The sequence below is a fragment of the Salminus brasiliensis genome, chromosome 18 (genome assembly GCF_030463535.1).
Source record: "Salminus brasiliensis chromosome 18, fSalBra1.hap2, whole genome shotgun sequence".
Classification (NCBI taxonomy): domain Eukaryota; kingdom Metazoa; phylum Chordata; class Actinopteri; order Characiformes; family Bryconidae; genus Salminus; species Salminus brasiliensis.
The window spans coordinates 2,129,002-2,148,691 of NC_132895.1; the positions used below are offsets into that span (position 1 = coordinate 2,129,002).

The 19,690-nt window shown below is 42.5% G+C and overlaps 1 protein-coding gene across 1 annotated transcript; it reads left to right on the plus strand.

Moving 5' to 3' along the window:
- Nucleotides 1-884: 884 nt before the first annotated feature.
- Nucleotides 885-17,400, plus strand: sdad1 (SDA1 domain containing 1). The gene is made up of 22 exons (XM_072661682.1): nucleotides 885-1,075; nucleotides 2,763-2,867; nucleotides 3,172-3,270; nucleotides 3,732-3,842; nucleotides 4,030-4,101; nucleotides 4,905-5,005; nucleotides 5,662-5,719; nucleotides 5,809-5,883; nucleotides 6,791-6,892; nucleotides 7,007-7,076; nucleotides 7,185-7,288; nucleotides 7,846-7,903; nucleotides 10,241-10,299; nucleotides 10,474-10,550; nucleotides 10,991-11,088; nucleotides 11,188-11,264; nucleotides 12,727-12,853; nucleotides 13,754-13,845; nucleotides 14,627-14,814; nucleotides 14,927-15,011; nucleotides 15,502-15,663; nucleotides 17,204-17,400. Exons 1-22 carry the CDS (start codon nucleotides 986-988, stop codon nucleotides 17,246-17,248), a joined length of 2,055 nt encoding a protein of 684 aa, XP_072517783.1. The 5' UTR covers nucleotides 885-985; the 3' UTR covers nucleotides 17,249-17,400.
- Nucleotides 17,401-19,690: the final 2,290 nt, after the last annotated feature.

Sequence of the window (19,690 nt, forward strand, 5' to 3'; positions counted from 1 at the left end):
GAACTAAATAGGGCACTAAACAGTGAACTAAATAGTGCACTAAATAGGGAACTAAATAGGGAACTAAAAAGTGCACTAAACAGTGAACTAAATAGTGCACTAAATAGGGAACTAAATAGGGAACTAAATAGTGCACTAAATATGGCACTAAATAGGGAACTAAATAGTGCACTAAATAGGGCACTACATAGTTCACTGAATAGGGCACTAAATAGGGAACTAAATAGTGCACTAAATAGGGCACTACATAGTTCACTGAATAGGGCACTAAATAGGGAACTAAATAGTGCACTAAATAGGGCACTACATAGTTCACTGAATAGGGCACTAAATAGGGAACTAAATAGTGCACTAAATAGGGAACTAAATAGGGAACTAAAAAGTGCACTAAACAGTGCACTAAATAGGGCACTACATAGTTCACTGAATAGGGCACTAAATAGTGCACTAAATAGGGCACTACATAGTTCACTGAATAGGGCACTAAATAGTGCACTAAATAGGGCACTACATAGTTCACTGAATAGGGCACTAAATAGGGAACTAAATAGTGCACTAAACAGTGAACTAAATAGTGCACTAAATAGGGAACTAAATAGGGCACTACATAGTTCACTGAATAGTGCACTAAATAGGGCACTAAACAGTGAACTAAATAGGGAACTAAATAGTGCACTAAATAGGGCACTAAACAGTGAACTAAATAGGGCACTAAATAGGGAACTAAATAGTGCACTAAATAGGGCACTACATAGTTCACTAAATAGTGCCCTAAACAGGGAACAGGGCTCAGAGAAAGGGAGGTCCTGTTTCGCAACGCTTTTCTCGCCTCCGTTCTGTTTGTCCCTCCGCTCTCGCCGTACTCCTCATACGTCATCGTTAACATGGCGCTTCCCCTGTGAGCCACGCTGCTGCTGCTGATCCGAGCTTTAATCAACTAGAACCTTCAGTTCTCCAGAGACCAGCTTAGAACCACAGCAGAACCATGTCCGGACGACACAACAACAAACTGCCCACCAACCTGCCGCAGCTGCAGAACCTGATCAAGAGAGACCCCAAGTCCTACAGCGAGGAGGTAAACAAACAAACAAACAAACAATCAATCAATAAGCTTTAAATCACTTCTGATTGATGTGAGAAACAACACAGAGATCATATTCATATAAAACAGCTTTGATTAATATGAAGGAGGACACGGAGGAGGGGAATGAATAAATGACTGAACCATTAAAACTGTATTTATTTATATAAATGAACACTGAGGTGATCAATAAACGAATAAGTGAATAAACTTTTACATTTTTAAGATCTAAAACAGGTTTAAAAAAACACTTTTAACCATTAAAATCAGAATTGAATGTAAAACACAACCCTGAGGAGGTAAATCAACAAATAAACACATGAAGGAACATTAAAACACTTCTGATTAATGTAAGAAATAACAGATATTATTCCTATAAAACACAAATTCTGTTCATATGAAAGATGACACGCGGGAGGTAAATTAATATATACCTATTAACTTCTAACAGCATTTATTTATATAAAATATGGGTTTCAAATTAAACAAACACGAGGAGATAAATAAGTAAATTTACATTTACATTTTTAAAATATAAAACAGTGTAAAAAAGTAATGTAAAGCAACACTGAGGAGGTAAACAAATAAACATGAACACTTCTGGTTGATTGAGGAAAACCCAGATATATTATTCTTATAAAAGATTTTATTAATATAAAGGATGACACAGAAGAGGTGACTAAATAAATGACTAACAATTAAAACAGCATTTATTTATATACAATGTGGTTTAATTTAAATATAATACAGAGATGAATATTAACATTTTTAAAATATATAAGGAGGTAAAAAAAACACTTAACCATTAAAATCACATTTTAATGTAAACCACAACTCTGAGGAGGCAGGTAAATAAACATTAAATTCTTCTGGATAAATGTAAGAAATATATTATTATTAATATATTATTCATATTACACTTTTTTTTTTTTAAATAAGAAAGATGACATGGAGAAGGTACATAAGTAACTGACTTTAAACAGCATTTATTCATAATAAATATGGGTTTTAAATTAAACAAACACTGAGGAGGTAGATGAACAATTACTTCTGGTTGATGTAAAAAAAAAAAGATTATATTCATATAAAACATTTTTTTCTGAAGAGTGACACTGAGGAGATAAATAAATAATAATAAATAAATAAATTACAGCATAACAGCATTTATTCATGTAAAATGTGGTTTAATTTAAACATAATACAGGAGAGATAAATAGATGAATATTAACCTTTTAACTATGTTATATAAAACATGGTAAAAAACATTTAAACAGCATGTATTCATAATAAATATGGGTTTTAAATGAAACACTGAGGAGATGAATAGATAAATTAACATTTACATTTGCTAAATTTAAAACATGGTAAAAAAACACATTTTAACTATTAAAATAAAAATTTCATGTAAAACACATCACTGAGGAGGTGGATCAACAAATAAACTTAAATAAACATAAAATCACTTTTGGTTGATGTGAGAAACAACACAGATCATATTCATATTAAACGGAGGAGGTAAATAAATAAATGACTATTAACCATTAAAACTGTATTTATTTATATAAAATATGTGGTTTAATTTAAACACTGAGGAGGTAAACGAGTAAAGAAATGAATAAATACATTTTAAATGTAAAACACGACTCTGAGGGTGAATGCAGTAACTCTTGCTCCTCTGCAGTTCCAGCAGCAGTTTCGTCACTACCAGTCCAACATCCAGATCTTCAAGCACCAACCAGACAAACCAAACAAAGACCTGGCTGAGCTGGTGATGTTTTTGGCTCAGGTATGGTTTATCCGTCTGTCTGTCTGTCTGTCTGGTTTAAAGGTGGAGAATATATTTTTGACTGTATGTGCGCAATTTTTATTTTTAATATATTTTAATTTACATTTTTATTATTTTCTGATATATATAAGGAAAAAAAATCAATTAATATATATATAATTTATTTTTTTGTTTTTCTTCTTCTTTTTTTCTTTTTCTTTTTTAAATTCTTATTAATCCTGAACACCTGGGGGTGTCACTGCCCCGCTGTGTGTCTGTCACTCAGTGAATAATCCCGTAATCAGACTGTAGTGTTGTTCTGCAGGTTGGACACTGCTACTTGGAAGAGCTCTCCAGTTTCCCGAAGGAACTGACCGAGCTGCTGTTGAACCACCACACAGTGCTCGAGCCTGACCTCCGAATGGTGAGCTGATTGGGGGAGTGTATGATGGAGACGGGTTCAGTTATAGGGCTGAAAGGGTTTATAGGGTTCTTTTACTAGTAACAAGCATTTCTGGACAAGCTGAGAGAAGCTTGAAGGTGGAGCAACACTAATATGACTCTATGGGTTCTGCAGCGTTACACAGCAGCAGTTCTGGAGAGAGGTTCTCCTCCTGCAGCTCCACCACCACCAAACCTCCACAGAGACGCCATTCTGCCCCTGTTGGAGTCAGTGGAGCATCAGCATGATCCTGGGAGGCAGCAGGAGGGACAGTCCCAGGCCATTAGCCAAAAGCATTATCGGCTGCCAGTGTAGAGACTGTGGATTCGGGGTGGTGGGAGCTCAGTGTAGTCAGGTGTCGTCTGTCCCCCTGGTAGTAAAAGCATGCAGGCGATCGCGCTCAGCTCCTCTAATGCCTCGGCCTCGGCCTCTCTTCCTTTCAGACGTTTTGCAAAGCCTTGATCCTGCTGAGGAACAAAGACCTGATCAACCCGACGAGTCTGCTGGAGCTGTTCTTCGAGCTGCTGCGCTGTCACGACAAGCTCCTGCGACAGGTGAGCCTGCACCGTCTACAGTACACAGACTGTCTGCTAAACCTGTACCTAGACCTGCCACTGACTCTCTCGCCCTCTCTCTCTCTCTCTCTCTCTCTCTCTCTCTCTCTCTCTCTCTCTCTCTCTCTCTCTCTCTCTCTCTCTCTCTCTCTCTCTCTCTCTCTCTGCCACCCCCTCTCCTCCTCAGACTCTGTACACTCACATTGTGACGGACATCAAGAACATCAACGCGAAGCACAAAAACAACAAGCTGAACACAGTGAGTCCTACACTACACTACCAGTCAAAAGTTTGAGAACACCCCAGATTTTTCCGAGCAAAGGCCGACTGTGCTCTCTCGGCAAGCAGCATGACCGGGATTCGGACAAGTGATCCTGTTTTTCCAGTTTTTATTGACCGTTAAGCTTCACTTCCAGTCCGGTGAACAACCTGAAGTGGTGGATCAACCCTTGATCTCATAACGACTAGAAAAAGACCTCGACACAAAAACCCAGAGCTTCTACCTCCTAACAGTGGAGCTCTTTCCTTCAGAGAAGCTCCAGATGAAGCCAGAGTGTGGTGAGGAGGACACCATCCTACACCATCAGAAGACTCTGAAACTGGAGGAACCTGGAGAGTTCTGGTACTGGATACAGGAGTCTGACCCACTCAAACCCACAACAGCACCAGAAGACCAGTTTCTGAGAGTCAACAGCTGCTTGTGTGATGGGCGGCTCACACGGCCACACCTTGTAGCTCAGCAGCTTAACACTGGCTTAACAGCAGGCCACTGTTTAAGGATAGACGTGATCGTGAATGAAAAGTATATTGTGTATCACAATAAGAACTTATGACCATCACCATACGATAAAATATTGTCATATTGCCCAGCTCGACCTCCGTTACATCTGTAAGAAGAAACCTGGAGCTGCAGGACTGACCGGTGGAGGGGCAATAAGTCAGGCAGTGCTGAGAGTAGTCTTGTAGTCCTGGACCATGCAGCAAAAACTGGCAGTGTTCTAAAACTTTTGACCAATAGTCTACACTCATAATCCTCATTAAACTCCTCCTCTCTCTGTTCAGACTTTGCAGAACTTCATGTACACGATGCTGAGAGATTCGAACCCCATCGCCGCCAAGATCTCTTTAGACGTGATGATGGAGCTGTACAAGAGGAATATCTGGTAAGACTGAGCTCATCAGCTGCCCTCTAATTAACACAGTGTGCTGCCTACCTGGAGATACAGGCATTAGGTGGGAATGCGTAAATCAGCCATAACATTAAAACCACCTGCTGTGGTATCTGGACAGCTTCAGACGTTCACAGCAGATCCTTTAGGTCCTGTAAGTTCTGAGGTGGGACCTCCTTGGGTGTCCATAACCCTGTCAGCGGTTCACTGGTTGTCCTTCCTCAGAGCACCTTTGGTAGGTACTGACCACTGCATACTGGGAGGGCCAACATCCCTCAAGACCTGCCTGATGTTCTGGAGAGGTTCTGACCCAGTCGTCTAGTAGCCCAGTATTAGGCTGTGGAACGGTGTTCTCTGGAGTGATGATGGAGCTCCATCCAATACTTCTGAGACATAAGTTGGAGGGGCAGAACTGATGATCCAGCATCAGCACCTGCCCTCACTAGTGCTCTAGTGTGGCTGAATGCAGGAAAATCCTCACCGCAATGTTCCAACATCTACAGCCTTCACAAGAAAATAGTCTGTTACTGCAGTAAAGGAGGACAGATGCTAATAATAGCCTTGATTTCAGAAGAACCGTTGGATGATGAGGTGTCCGCAAACTTTAGGACACACAGTAGACTTTGTTTTATGATGTTCCTCCATTGCAGGAATGATGCCAAAACGGTGAATGTCATCACGACAGCCTGTTTCTCCAAAGTCACAAAGGTAGGGCTCATTCTTTCCGTGTGAGAGGTACCTGTGCTTTCCAGATGTTGATGTCTCGTGCAGATGTTTTAATGCTTTGTGTTTGTCAGATCTTGGTAGCTGCGCTGACATTTTTCCTGGGCAAAGATGAAGATGAGAAAAAGGACAGTGATTCAGAATCAGAGGTTCGTTACTTTCACTATAGTACAGTTTCAGCTCTTTAATTGAGTTAGATTGAGATACAGTACCATACTTTTACTATAGTACAGTTTCAGCTCTTTAATTGAGTTAGATTGAGATACAGTACCATACTTTCACTATAGTACAGTTTCAGTTCTTTAATTGAGTTAGATTGAGATACAGTACCATACTTTCACTATAGTACAGTTCAGCTCTTTAATTGAGTTAGATTGGGATACAGTACCATACTTTCACTATAGTACAGTTCAGCTCTTTAATTGAGTTAGATTGGGATACAGTACCATACTTTCACTATAGTACAGTTTCAGCTCTTTAATTGAGTTAGATTGGGATACAGTACCATACTTTCACTATAGTACAGTTTCAGCTCTTTAATTGAGTTAGATTGAGATACAGTACCATACTTTCACTATAGTACAGTTCAGCTCTTTAATTGAGTTAGATTGGGATACAGTACCATACTTTCACTATAGTACAGTTCAGCTCTTTAATTGAGTTAGATTGGGATACAGTACCATACTTTCACTATAGTACAGTTTCAGCTCTTTAATTGAGTTAGATTGAGATACAGGACCATACTTTCACTATAGTACAGTTTCAGCTCTTTAATTGAGTTAGATTGAGATACAGTACCATACTTTCACTATAGTACAGTTCAGCTCTTTAATTGAGTTAGATTGGGATACAGTACCATACTTTCACTATAGTACAGTTTCAGCTCTTTAATTGAGTTAGATTGGGATACAGTACCATACTTTCACTATAGTACAGTTTCAGCTCTTTAATTGAGTTAGATTGAGATACAGTACCATACTTTCACTTAGTAAAAGTGCTCTGCATAACTGTACCTGCTTTTCCACCTTTTTGACTGTGCCAGTCCATCTCTTCCAGGATGAGGGTCCTTCAGCCAGAGATTTAATGGTCCGATACTCTACTGGGAAGAAAACGTCCAAAAATAAGAAGAAGCTGGAAAAAGCCATGAAAGTCCTAAAGGTACTTTAGTCAGCTTGGAGCTGCTGTGTGACCTGAGTAATGCTTCTGCTGCTGCTGCTGATTCTGGTTATTATTTTCTCAGATATGGTTCTCAAACATCTTTATTCTCCACAGAAACATAAGAAGAAGAAGAAAGCGGAGGTCTTTAATTTTTCTGCAATTCACCTCATCCATGATCCACAAGGTAACAGCCACCTGTAATCACTCCATCAGAACATCGGTCAGTGAAGCTGGATGCACCGGCTCTTTTGCTCGTACTCTGTTTTCCCTAAAATGATGTGTTGTGTTGCAGATTTTGCAGAGAAGCTCCTGAAACAGCTGGAGAGTTCTAAGGAGCGATTTGAGGTGAAGATCATGCTGATGGAGCTCATCTCCAGACTCGTAGGAATCCATGAGGTAAAACCCCAGATGCTGCCTGGCTGCTGGCTTTGAGTCAGCATTAAGGTGCGGGTGTTTACACTTACCATGAACGTCCCGGTCAACAGGATATTATGTTCTATGCGGCCTTAGTTTTATTTATATACATACATGTATATGTATATACATGCATATATACACACACACACACACACACACACACACACATATATTATACACACACATACTTACATGTACAGTTGCTGTGGTGTGGCCAGCAGAGAGAAAAAACATCAGGAGAGTGTATTTTGCACACAAGAGTATTATATATATATATATATATGTGTGTGTGTGTGTGTGTGTGACATTTGTACCATATCGCCCAGCCCTAGTTTCTACTGCTGTGTTACAGTAAGAGACAGAGCAATATGGACACACACACTTATTCAATGTTTTCTTCAAGAATTCCTTGAATTCCTTGTTCTTGTCCATGTAAAGTGTTTGGGGGAATCTTTGAAAGGCGCTGCTTGGTTGTATAATCTTGACTGGTTATTAAAATAATCAGCAGGTAATCAGCATCTCTGTCTCCCCTGCAGCTTTTCCTCTTCAACTTCTACCCATTTGTCCAGCGGTTCCTGCAGCCTCACCAGAGAGGTAAATATTGACCAGCTCGGAGGTCATCATTAGCCACGTTTACATGCAGCCTGATTTTCCAATAATAATCCGACTAATCTACTGGATCGGAGTAGCTTGTGTCCATGTATACACCTCAGTCCGATTCAGGCCATTCCAGTGTCTGTCCTACTGAACGAGGCGGGTAACCCCTTAAATAAACCGGTAAATAGAGTAGTAACAGGTGTGTAAACAGCTGCATTTAATTCAGTTCAGTTACAGTTGATTTATTTAGGCTTTTTACAACAGATGTCACAAAGCAGCTTTAGAGAGATTCGGGTTCGAGCCCCTTTAGAGCAGCTAGTGGCGACAGCGGCAGGAAAAAGTCCCTCAGGTCGAGAGGAAGAAACCTTGAGTCAAAGACTCGTCCTCCTCAGGTCGACACCTGAGCTTAATAAAAACCAAAACAGGAATAAAACTAAACTGAAGTAAGAGCAATAAGAGTGAATGTGGCGTCAAGCCTAAAAAGATGAAAATGTGAGTGAGAGGATAAAGTCCTGCAGGTAATCAGTCAGAAGCAGAGTCCTGCAGTGAGGTGAGGTCAGTGTGAGGCCACAGAGTAGGACAGGAGGGTAGAGGAGAGCTGGGTCAGGCAGACCCGAGAGAGTGAGGGTGACTGAGGGACAGGGACAGAGAGAGAGACACACAGAGGGAAAGGGAGAGAGGGGGAGAGAGAGAGAGAGATGGGGATAGAGGGACAGGGACAGAGAGAGAGACACACAGGGAAAGAGAGACTGGGACAGAGAGAGACACACACAGAGAAAGAGAGACTGGGACAGAGAGAGAGAGACACAGAGAGAGAGAGAGAGAGAGAGAGAGAAAGAGAGAGAGATGAGGATAGAGAGGGATAGAGGGACAGAGAGAGACACACACAGGGACAGGGACAGAGAGAGAGAGACACACGGGGAAAGAGAGAGAGAGAGAGACCGAGACAGAGGGAAAGAGAGACAGAGAGAGAGACGGGGACAGAGAGAGAGACGAGGACAGAGAGGGATAGAGGGACAGGGACAGAGAGAGAGACACACAGGGAAAGAGAGACTGGGACAGAGAGAGACACACACAGGGAAAGAGAGACTGGGACAGAGAGAGACACACACAGAGAAAGAGAGACTGGGACAGAGAGAGAGAGACACAGAGAGAGAGAGAGAGAGAGAGAGAAAGAGAGAGAGATGAGGATAGAGAGGGATAGAGGGACAGAGAGAGACACACACAGGGACAGGGACAGAGAGAGAGAGACACACGGGGAAAGAGAGAGAGAGAGAGACCGAGACAGAGGGAAAGAGAGACAGAGAGAGAGACGGGGACAGAGAGAGAGACGAGGACAGAGAGGGATAGAAAGACAGAGGGAAAGAGGGACAGGGAGAGAGAGACACACACACGGAAAGAGGGACAGGGACAGGGAGAGAGAGAGACACACACAGGGAAAGAGAGAGAGCGAGAGAGAGACCGGGATAGAGAGACAGAGGGAGAGAGACGCCGATAGAGAGAGGGGAAAGAGGGACAGAGAGAGAGAGACGGGGACCGAGAGGAAAAGAGAGACGGAGAGAGACAGGGAGGGACAGAGAGAGCGAGCCAGAGCGAGAGCACAGAAAGGAGGACAAAACACGAGGGGTTCAGGGAGGAGTGCAGGAGAGTGTTAGGGGGGTAATATAGGGTGGTAGGATGTGTTGAATGGCCGTGTATCAGCAGCAGGCAGACAGCAGGGGGCAGCGCAGCACGTAGGGGCGAGAAAAGAAGGGAGGAAATGATGATGATGTTTAGGAGGAGTTTGAACAGACTGATGTTCGGCCTGTAAAGGAAGCAGATCAGGAACCTGTGAACAGAGAGCAGAGCAGTCCTGACCTGTTCCTAGTGTTCCTACAGCGGCTCACCCAAGACTGTCCAAATCAGCAGCCCATTACATTCCTAATCCGAGAGATTAGATCTGCTCTCCGCTTGTGCTTGACACCAGTGTTATTATTATTATTATTATTATTAATACTAATTACTATTATTACTATTACTGTTATTACTATTACCATACATTTATTATTATTATTACTATTATTGTTATTATTATTATTATTATTATTATTAGGGGAACAGTGTCTTAAACCTCTTCTTAAACAACTCTTAGACCCAGCAAGTCTCATTTTTAAAGGCTGTTCCAAAACGTATATGATATGTTTAACAGACAGTCCTACGCCCTTTACCACAGCTCTTCTACTGATCACTGGCTGTACATTTCAGTTTACTGCAGTACTTGATTGACTACAGTAAGGTAATCTGGGCTGTTCTGAATATGCTCATTTTCTCTTTCTTTTTTTTTGATTTGTTTAGAAGTTACAAAGATCCTGCTGTGTGCTGCCCAGGCCTCCCATCAGCTGGTTCCTCCAGAGGTAAGTCTCACTGGATTAGTTCAATCTAAACTCCCTAAATGTCTAATAAATGTTTTATTACATGCTCTTATCAGTCAAGCGTTTTATGGAGCTGCAGTGTATGTGCTATATGTTAATGATGTGTTAAATATGTTTAAAAATTATTATATATATTTGTGATCTTCTCTCTTTCAGATCATTTCGTCAGTGGTTATGACCATTGCCAACAATTTTGTCACAGACAGGAATTCAGGAGAGGTCATGACAGTGGGGTAAGCAGCTCTGAAAAGAAAAATGCTTTGGAGCTCCTCCACCATCACTCCAGAGAACACAGCTCTTCCACTGCTCCACAGCTCCTCAATGCTGGGGGGCTTTATACCCCTCTAGCCCACGCCTGGCATTAGACAGCATGGAGCCAATAGGTTCATGATGTTGATCTGCTCCAGAGAGTCCTATTCTATTGGCAGTACTATTCTCTACAGGGACTAGACAAGCTGTGTGTGCATTTGCACATCTGTGTCAGCAATGGGTGCAACTTAAAGTAGATGAGTGAATTTATTAGAAAGGGTGTCTACAAACTTTTGGACATATAGTGTGGACTAATATATATATATATATTCATTCCCCCCTTAAAGTAATTTCTCTCTCTCTCTCTCTCTCTCTCTCTCTCTGTCTGTCTGTCTGTCTGTGTCTCTCTCTCTCTGTATTACAGTATTAATGCGATAAAGGAGATCGTGGCCCGTTGTCCGCTCTCCATGTCTGAAGACCTGCTCCAGGACCTCACCCAGTACAAGTCCCATAAAGACAAGAGTAAGTTGTGGAGAAACAGCTCACCTCTCCTCTGACCTCATGTCAAATGCTTGTATCTGCCTCTGTCTTCATTTTCATCATCCTGTGTTTGGCTTGTAGACGTGGTGATGTCTGCCAGGGGGCTAATTCAGCTCTTCAGAGACCTCGACCCGCACATGCTTCACAGGAAGGACAGGGTAAGAGCACCAGTCAGGTCAAAAAAATCAGACGGGACTCATCACAGCGTTGCTTTTCCTAGTCCTGCATCCTTTCCAGACGGGATCGCTCTTTTCTGTAGCTGTTTTTAGAAGTAGAGATGATTGTGAACGAATCATAGTATGCATAGTAACCATCACACACATTAAAATAACAGATGAGTGAAACATTTACATTTACGGCGTTAAGCAGACGCTCTTCTCCAGAGTTCTTACAGAAGAGCTTCACTGTTTACTGAAGAAGAACCTCAGCTAGTTTAAATAGACTAAAATTCAGATCCTCTAATCTTAGACTCTACTAAACACAAGTCAATATGGAGACCATAATACTCTACTCTTCCCCCAAGTCCTCTCAGAAGAGGAGGGTCTTCAGTCTGGGTTGGAGGACAGTGAGTGTTGGACACCCAGGGGAAGTTCGTTCCACCACTTCGGTGCAGGACAGTAAAAAGTCTGGACGCTTGTCTTCCGTGGATCTTAAAGGATGGCGGGTCGAGCCGAGCCGTACTTGAAGCTGGAAGGGCTCTTGGTGCAGATCAGCTTTTGACCATCGCCATCAAGTACGGAGGAGCTGGCTGGTCCAGTCTTGGCTTTGTAGACCAGAGTCAGCTGCAGGGGTCTGATGCTGTGCAGAGGAAGACCAGCCAGAAGAGAGCTGCAGTGGTCAAGTCTTGAAGTGACGAGAGACTGAACAAGCACCTGGGTGGCCTCTCTAGAGAGGAAGGGTGGAATTCTCCAGATGTTGTACAGGAGAAATCTGCAGGACCGAGTTACGTTTGCAACATGACCGGAGAACGATAACTGATCATCCATGACGACACCAAGGCTTCGAGCTTCTGTAGAAGGAGTGACCAGTGAGATGTACAGCAGCTCCGTCTTGCTGGGGTTGAGTTTGAGGTAGTGAGCCGCCATCCAAGAAAGTCGGTGAGACACGCTGAGATGCAGGTGGAGACCTGTGTGTCAGACGGTGGGAAAGAGAGCATGAGCTGAGTGTCGTCGGCGTAACACTGGTAAGAGAATCCATGGGAGGATATCACTTTACCAAGAGAGTGAGTGTACAGTGAGAAAAGAAGAGGACCAAGAACTGAGCCTTGTGGAACGCCAGTGGAGAGACTACAAGGAGCGGACGTGTCGCCCTGCCACGTTACCTGGTATGAGCGTCCCTGCAGGTACGATGCAAACCATTGCCATGCAGAGCCGGTGATTCCAAGACCGGCAAGGATAGACAGGAGGATCTTGTGGTCCACTGTGTCAAAAGCTGCGGAGAGGTCAAGAAGGATCAGAACCGATGACAGTCTGGCAGCTTTAGCTGCATGGAGCTTCTCTGTAACTGCAATAAAACACTAAAACACTATACAGCCCTAAAGCATATTTCTATTATCATGATTTTCATCATTTTTCACAATAATAAAATAATTGATGATGTGGATCACTGTTTTGGTGCCAGGGGAAGCCCACAGAGTCATCTACTGAGGCCAAGATACAGGCGTACGGAGAGCTGGAGGCTAAAGACTACATTCCTGGAGCTGAGGTCCTGGAGGTGGAGGAGGAGCCCAAAGGAGAAGATGATGAAGGTAATAAATAAGTGCCTTTGTCTTTGCGTTGGCCAGACAGCGCTTCACAAACAGTGACTTCGAATACTGTGTTTATGCACGAGTAGCATCAATACCACCTGGAAACGTCCAAATATTTGTGGACAACGCCACTTCTTATAAATGCATTCAGCTACTTTACATTGCTCCCATTGCTGACACAGGTGTGCAGATGGACACACACACAGCTTGTCTAGTCCCTGTAGAGAAGAAGTAGAATAGGAGACTCTGGAGCAGATCAACATCATGACCCTATTGGCTCCATGCTGCCTAATGCCAGGCGTGGGCTAGAGGGGTATGAAGCCCCCCAGCACTGAGGAGCTGTGGAGCAGTGGAAGAACTGTGTTCTCTAAATGCATCAAATCCTCACAGCAGTGCTCCTCCAAAATCTAGTAGAAAGTCTTCTACTCTGGACAGTAGAGACAGTTACTCCAACAAAGACAGGGTAAAATCTTTTTAATACCCTAACTATGAAATGAGCAGGTGTCTCAGTACTTTTGTCCATATAGTGTATATCAAGTAGGGGGCAGGGTTGATGAGGGAGATTAACTGCAGTGCAGCTGGTTACACTCTAAGGCAGTGTGACCTGGAGCCTTGCATTAATGTATGATGCTTAAAAATGAAATCATTATAATTAGATAATTATCAGTATTAACTGTTCTATCTCAAGGCCTTTGCTAAATAAACATATTTTATAAATATAATAGTCTATATATAAATGTTTATTATTTATGTAAATGATTGAATTATTTATTATTATTAAACTGTAATTTATATCTCTATTCTTTAGTTATTAACCATTCACTGGTTAGGAACTGGTCCCCATTACACAACATTTTCCTCTATGGACCCTTTAACGTCTTTCCCCTCTGTCTCCAACAGATGGCTGGGAGAGTGCCAGCATGAGTGAGGATGATGACGATGGAGAATGGGTGAATGTACACCACTCCTCTGATGAAGATCAAGAAGAAGTGGTGAGGATCTTTAAGTCCATCCCTCTTTACTGTCTCCTTTCTTAATGCAAATGTGCTGGTTTTAAGATCAGTCAGATTGGATTGGTTCCTTGCCTCTCCGATATTCCTTTCAGGCGTCCCCATCCACATCCATATCCCCACCCTACCCGTACAACCCAATCTATATCCAAACCTACATCCCTAACCGGACTCCTCCATCTCTATTCATATCCATACTCATTCCAACCCATATCTATTCCCAGCCATGCTATCCCCCCACTCATGTCTGTACCCATATTCCATATCCATACCCATCCATATCTATACACCTATACCCATCCATACACGTCAGTACCCATACTCCTCCATACCATCCATATCTATACACCTATACCCATCCATGCACGTCAGTACCCATACTCCTCCATACCATCCATATCTATACACCTATACCCATCCATGCACGTCAGTACCCATACTCCTCCATACCATCCATATCTATACACCTATACCCATCCATGCACGTCAGTACCCATACTCCTCCATACCATCCATATCTATACACCTATACCCATCCATGCACGTCAGTACCCATACTCCTCCATACCATCCATATCTATACACCTATACCCATCCATACACGTCAGTACCCATATATATATATATATATATATATATATATATATATATATAATCAGTATCCATACTCATCCATTCTCCTCCTTCCCCGTACCCATCCATTCTCCTTAACACAGACGTGCCTCCTCTAAAAATAAGTCCTGTGCTTCTGTGTGTTGCTTAGGCGGAGAAGCTCCAGAGTATCCCTGCAGAGGAGAGGAAGACTAAAGCTGCAGCGGTGAGCGCCAGCCGGCTTCTTACGCAGGACGACTTCCGAAAGATCCACCTGGCCCAGATGGCCAAAGACGTCAAAGCAGCTCCTGGAAAGGGCCAGAAGAGGAAGCAGGCTGACGGCGACGAGGAGAAAGACCGGTAACACAAAACACAGGTTCAGGAAGAAAAAACCTGAATCATGAAAAATGAAGTATAAACATAAATCTCTGTTTGGAACACATCAGTATAAATCACACATGCTGCGTTTCAGGGGAGAACTGCTCACACTCAGAGACATCGAGAGATTGCACAAGAAACCCAAATCTGACAAGGAGACCAGACTGGCCACAGCTATGGTGAGAAGAGCCTGCAGTATAACAATAGAATATCACTCCCACAGAAAGTGTTGAGGTTCTCCATCACTGTGTTCATCATTAGAACATCTCCAAAGTTCTCCTCATGGAGTCTAGTATTATTTAGAGTTCTCCTCAGATCAACACCTGGTTTGGTGGTAAATCAGGGCTTAATGATGGTAAATCAGGTGAGCTGCTGCTGCTGCTGCTGCTGATGGAGGTGAACACATCCTCCATGCTGTGCTGGCTGGACTGGGGGGTGTCCAGGAGAACCCTGGAGGAACCGAGCTCTGTTCTTCAGACTAGCTCACCGACAAGATCTCACTACTTTCTTTCTTCAGAATGAGAAGCTCTTGTTTCTCCTTTTTACTGGATTTATGTTCAGCTGCTTTATCTGTTCTGATGAGATCTGGAGCTTCTGCAGTAGAAACTGAGAGAAGTTGTTCTAAATTGATTAGCATTACAGTTCTGTATTGTTGTTTTTCTCTTCAAGGCTGGTCGGACAGACAGGAAGGAGTTTGTTAAGAAGAGGAACAAGCTGAACCCGTATGCCAGCACCAGCAACAAGGAGAAGAGGAAGACGAAGAACTTCATGATGATGAGGCAGAGCCAGAACATCCGGACCAAGGGCAAACGGTCCTTCAGAGAGAAACAGGTACAGCACTGTGATTTAGGACTTGTGGTGTCCATGCCTTGAATGCTTAGATGATGAATTAGGGCTGATTTTAGATATCTATAAAAAAAAAAACGTCCACTTTCTGTCCTCTGATCTGCCATAACATTAAAACCACTGACTGGTTTAGTGAAGATTACTGATGATCTAGTTCCCGTGGCTCTGTGGATCTATTAGGCAGTGAGTGAACAGTCAGTTCTTGAAGGTGATGAAGCAGGATAAATGGACAAGCGTAAGAATCTGAGACACTTTGACAAGAAGAACCAGACTGTGATGTTCTAGACAATGACTGGGTCAGAACGTCCCCAGAACATCAGGCGGGAGTGTTGCTGGTTTGCAGTGGTCAGTTCCTACCAAAAGTGCTATAAGCCGGTGAATCGGCGAAAGGTCCCACCTCACAACTTACAGGATCTGCTGCTGACGTTAGTGTTGGTGCCAGAGACCACAGCAGGCCACCTTCAGAGGTCTTGTGGTGTCCATGCCTTGAATGCTTAGATCTGTTGTGTTGGTGTACACACATATATATATATATATATATATATATATATATATATATATATATATATATATATATATATATTATTCATAGATGCCCAATTCATCTTAATCTTATGAATTACTGAGTGACTTGCTGTAAATATTGTTTGTTTGATCAACTGAGTTTGCCACTTCTTATTAAAATAATAAGGGGTAATTTGGCCAATAAAGTAGCTACCCCTACACTGTCACAATCACATCTTAACTTAACTGATACCAAACATGAGAAAGTTACACATTTTAAATGAATCTTGAATAAAAATTTAAATGCAGGTTCTGCACTGCCCCCTAGTGGAGAATGCAATTTCAGTGCAATTCAGGCTGTAAATGAAAGTATGGGAAAGTAGAACACTGGATAGAGACAAATTTGAATATTAAAAAGCTAAAAGAGAGAAGATTGGGAGTATTAATAAATATTAATCACAGAAGTAAAGTTTGGTGAGTGAACTAAATACAGACTAATATAAAGATTCAAAAGAAGCTTTATTGGCAGGACTGTAGTGAGAACAATATTGCCAAAGCATTACAAAAATAACAGAATTATAGAACAATAAAAGTAACAATAATTACAAAATAAGTGACAGTAGTGAATAAAAACAGCAATAATTAAAATACATTTAAATACATTTAAATAGATATATATACTAATATGTATACACACACAAAACTAATCAAACTGAGAGAAGAAGAGCTGCAGTGATGACTGTTAGACAATTAAAGTGAGGGAGGGGTTACCTGCTGTGTCTCAGGCTTGGACATGCTGATATATACTGGGTGGCAAGGGGGTCGGTGTGCCCCTCTCCCAGAATTGGCCCTAATTTTCCCAGTTCTGGAAGACTTTGGGATCAACTGTTTAAACCTGTCTGTAAAATGATCTCTTTTTTATATATATATATATTTTATTTACTTATTATATATTTATTTATTTATTTAAGCTGATGATTGTAGAACCGAGTTGTAATGTGATTCTTGTCCTCTCCCTCAGATTGCCCTCAGAGATGCTCTGCTGAAAAAGAGGAAACGCAACTAGAATCCTGGACGTTCTGGATGCTAGAGCTGTCTTTTCTGCTGGGTTTGGTTCAGGAAAAAGACTGTGTGGACCATTTCGTTTCAGCCTAGCATCGCTGTCTCTGTGGTGATTGTCATATTTAAAAACATGTATTAAATACACTTTACAGGTAATCATTGTGGTGTTTCGTTTGAGGTGCTGCTGCTCTCGTAGAAATGTTTGTACTTTGGGTTTTCGTTCAGTGCTCGGGGACTGTCGCCATCATATTTGACATGTTTTTCTTTGCATCACTATTTACGGCTCGCTTCAGATGGCAAGGTAGGATAACAGGTCTGTGCACTAACGTTTTGCTGAGTGCTTCCAAATCGTTTAAGCTGATGCAAATTTCAGTTCATGTCATTTTCCTTTAGTTGCCCTAGTTTCCTTATTTCCTTAAAAGCAGCTCCAAGCTCTAAAACCTTAGATACAATCATACGTTCTTAAAATGGTTCCACACTGCAGATTTTAAATGGTTCGGGTACATTATAAGGGGGGGTCCTCGCTGCTGTCCAGTAATGACGCCAGAGTGCGCTCTGCTAGAACACAGCGGTAAAAACAAAGGATCGGAACTGGATCAGGCTTGAAATAGCGGTTTATATCCTTTATAATAGTGTTTTAATCCTGAATCAGACGTATTTAAATGTTTTATTAAAATATGTCTGGATCAGCCCTAATTTTAATCTACTGGATCAGATTGGAACATCTTGGAAAGCTGTATTAATGTTAACTAGTCTCAATGCTGGTTAGACCTTGCACACAGTACTGCAACCTGTTAGGTATGATCTCGGACCAGCGTTCCAACCATGTTCCTGTGGGCTGATATCTGCTTGCTGGTGACTGTTGACCATGAATGACCACAATATATTAGAGCAGTATCACTTTGTTCCCCCCAGGCCCGATGGTTGCCCGCTGATGTTGCATCGGCAGAAGTTTTGAAAATGAGTGGGGTGATGGCGCCCTAGTCTGCCCTTAGTGGTGAATGGGGCGTTGCATGTGATGGGGGATTATTGGTGGTCCAAATTGAGGAGAAAATGGGGAAAATTGGATAACGTATTAAATTTTAATGATGAGGAGAAAAGTAGTGTGACCCGACTGTGTTGCTGTGTAATACTGGTTATGGGGATGGCTGGATCTGATGTGGGGTGGGGTTTCATGTATAAGCTTAGGGATTTATGAGATGTCCAAGTAGGGGCATGTATAAGTTGAATAGAATGGGGTCAAGGACCACCGACCCTTGTGGGACTCCGCAGGACACAGCATGTGATGGGGATCTTGTGTTGCCAATAGAAACATACTCGCTTCTGTCGGTGAGAGAGGATTGAAACCAGGCCAAGGCAGCACTCGTGAGTCCAATGGTCTGGTATAGCCGGTTTAGGAGTATGTCATGGTCAGAAGGGTCAAATGCTCAAGGAGATCAAGGAGAATAATTAGAGAAGGAGAGCCAGTGTCTGCTGTCATCAGACAGGTCATTTGTGGGGTCGGTTACTGTACTATGAGCGAAGCGGAAAGCAGATTGTTGTGTTTAGGATGGTCCTGAAGGTGGGCAGCACCTATTTTTTACTGCAGTAGCTTTGAGAGAAAAGGAATATTCATGAGGGGCCAAAAGTGAGAGGTCATAAATGTCCAAATTGAGCACTGCTTGTCATTTTTCCCTCCAAAATGTCATGTGACTCGTTAGTGTTACTAGGTCTCAGGTGTGCATAGGAAGCAGGTGTGTTCAATTATGTAGTACAGCTCTCACACGCTCTCATACTTGTTGCGCTACATGAAGATGGCCAACACCCTGAAACTGAGCTGCAGCACAGTGGCCAAGATCATCCGGCATTTTAAAAGAGCAGGGTCCACTCAGAACAGACCTTGCGTTGGTCATCCAAAGAAGCTAAGTGCACGTGCTCAGCGTCACATCCAAATGCTGTCTTTGAAAGATTTTGCTGCAGGGATTGAAGAGGTGGGGGGTCAGCCTGTCAGTGCTCAGGCCAAAAGCCGCACACTACATAAAATTGGTCTGCATGGCTGTCACCCCAGAAAGAAGCCTCTTGTGAAGTCTGTACACAGGAAAGCCTGCTGAAGACATGTCAACAAAGGACATGGATTACTGGAACCTGTCCTATGGTCTGATGAGACCAAGGTTAATTAGTTCAGATGGTTCAGATGGTCTCAAGCATGTGTGGCGTCAATTGTGAGGAGTACAAAGATAAGTGTGTCATGCCTACAGTCAAGCATGGTGGTGGGAATGCCATGGTCTGGGGCTGCATGAGTGCAGCAGGTGTTGGGGAGTTACATTTCATTGAGGGACACATGAACTCCAATATGTACTGTGAAATACTGAAGCAGAGCATGATGCCATCCCTCCGGGAACTGGGTCGCAGGGCAGTGTTCCAGCATGATAATGACCCCAAACACACCTCTAAGACGACCTCTGCT

Coding starts and splice junctions, on each gene's coding strand:
- sdad1 (XM_072661682.1), top strand. CDS start 986: ATGTCCGGACGACACAACAACAAACTGCCCACCAACCTGCCGCAGCTG. Junction 3,271..3,731: donor TCGAGCCTGACCTCCGAATG/GTGAGCTGATTG, acceptor TCTTCCTTTCAG/ACGTTTTGCAAAGCCTTGAT. Junction 5,006..5,661: donor CTGTACAAGAGGAATATCTG/GTAAGACTGAGC, acceptor CCTCCATTGCAG/GAATGATGCCAAAACGGTGA.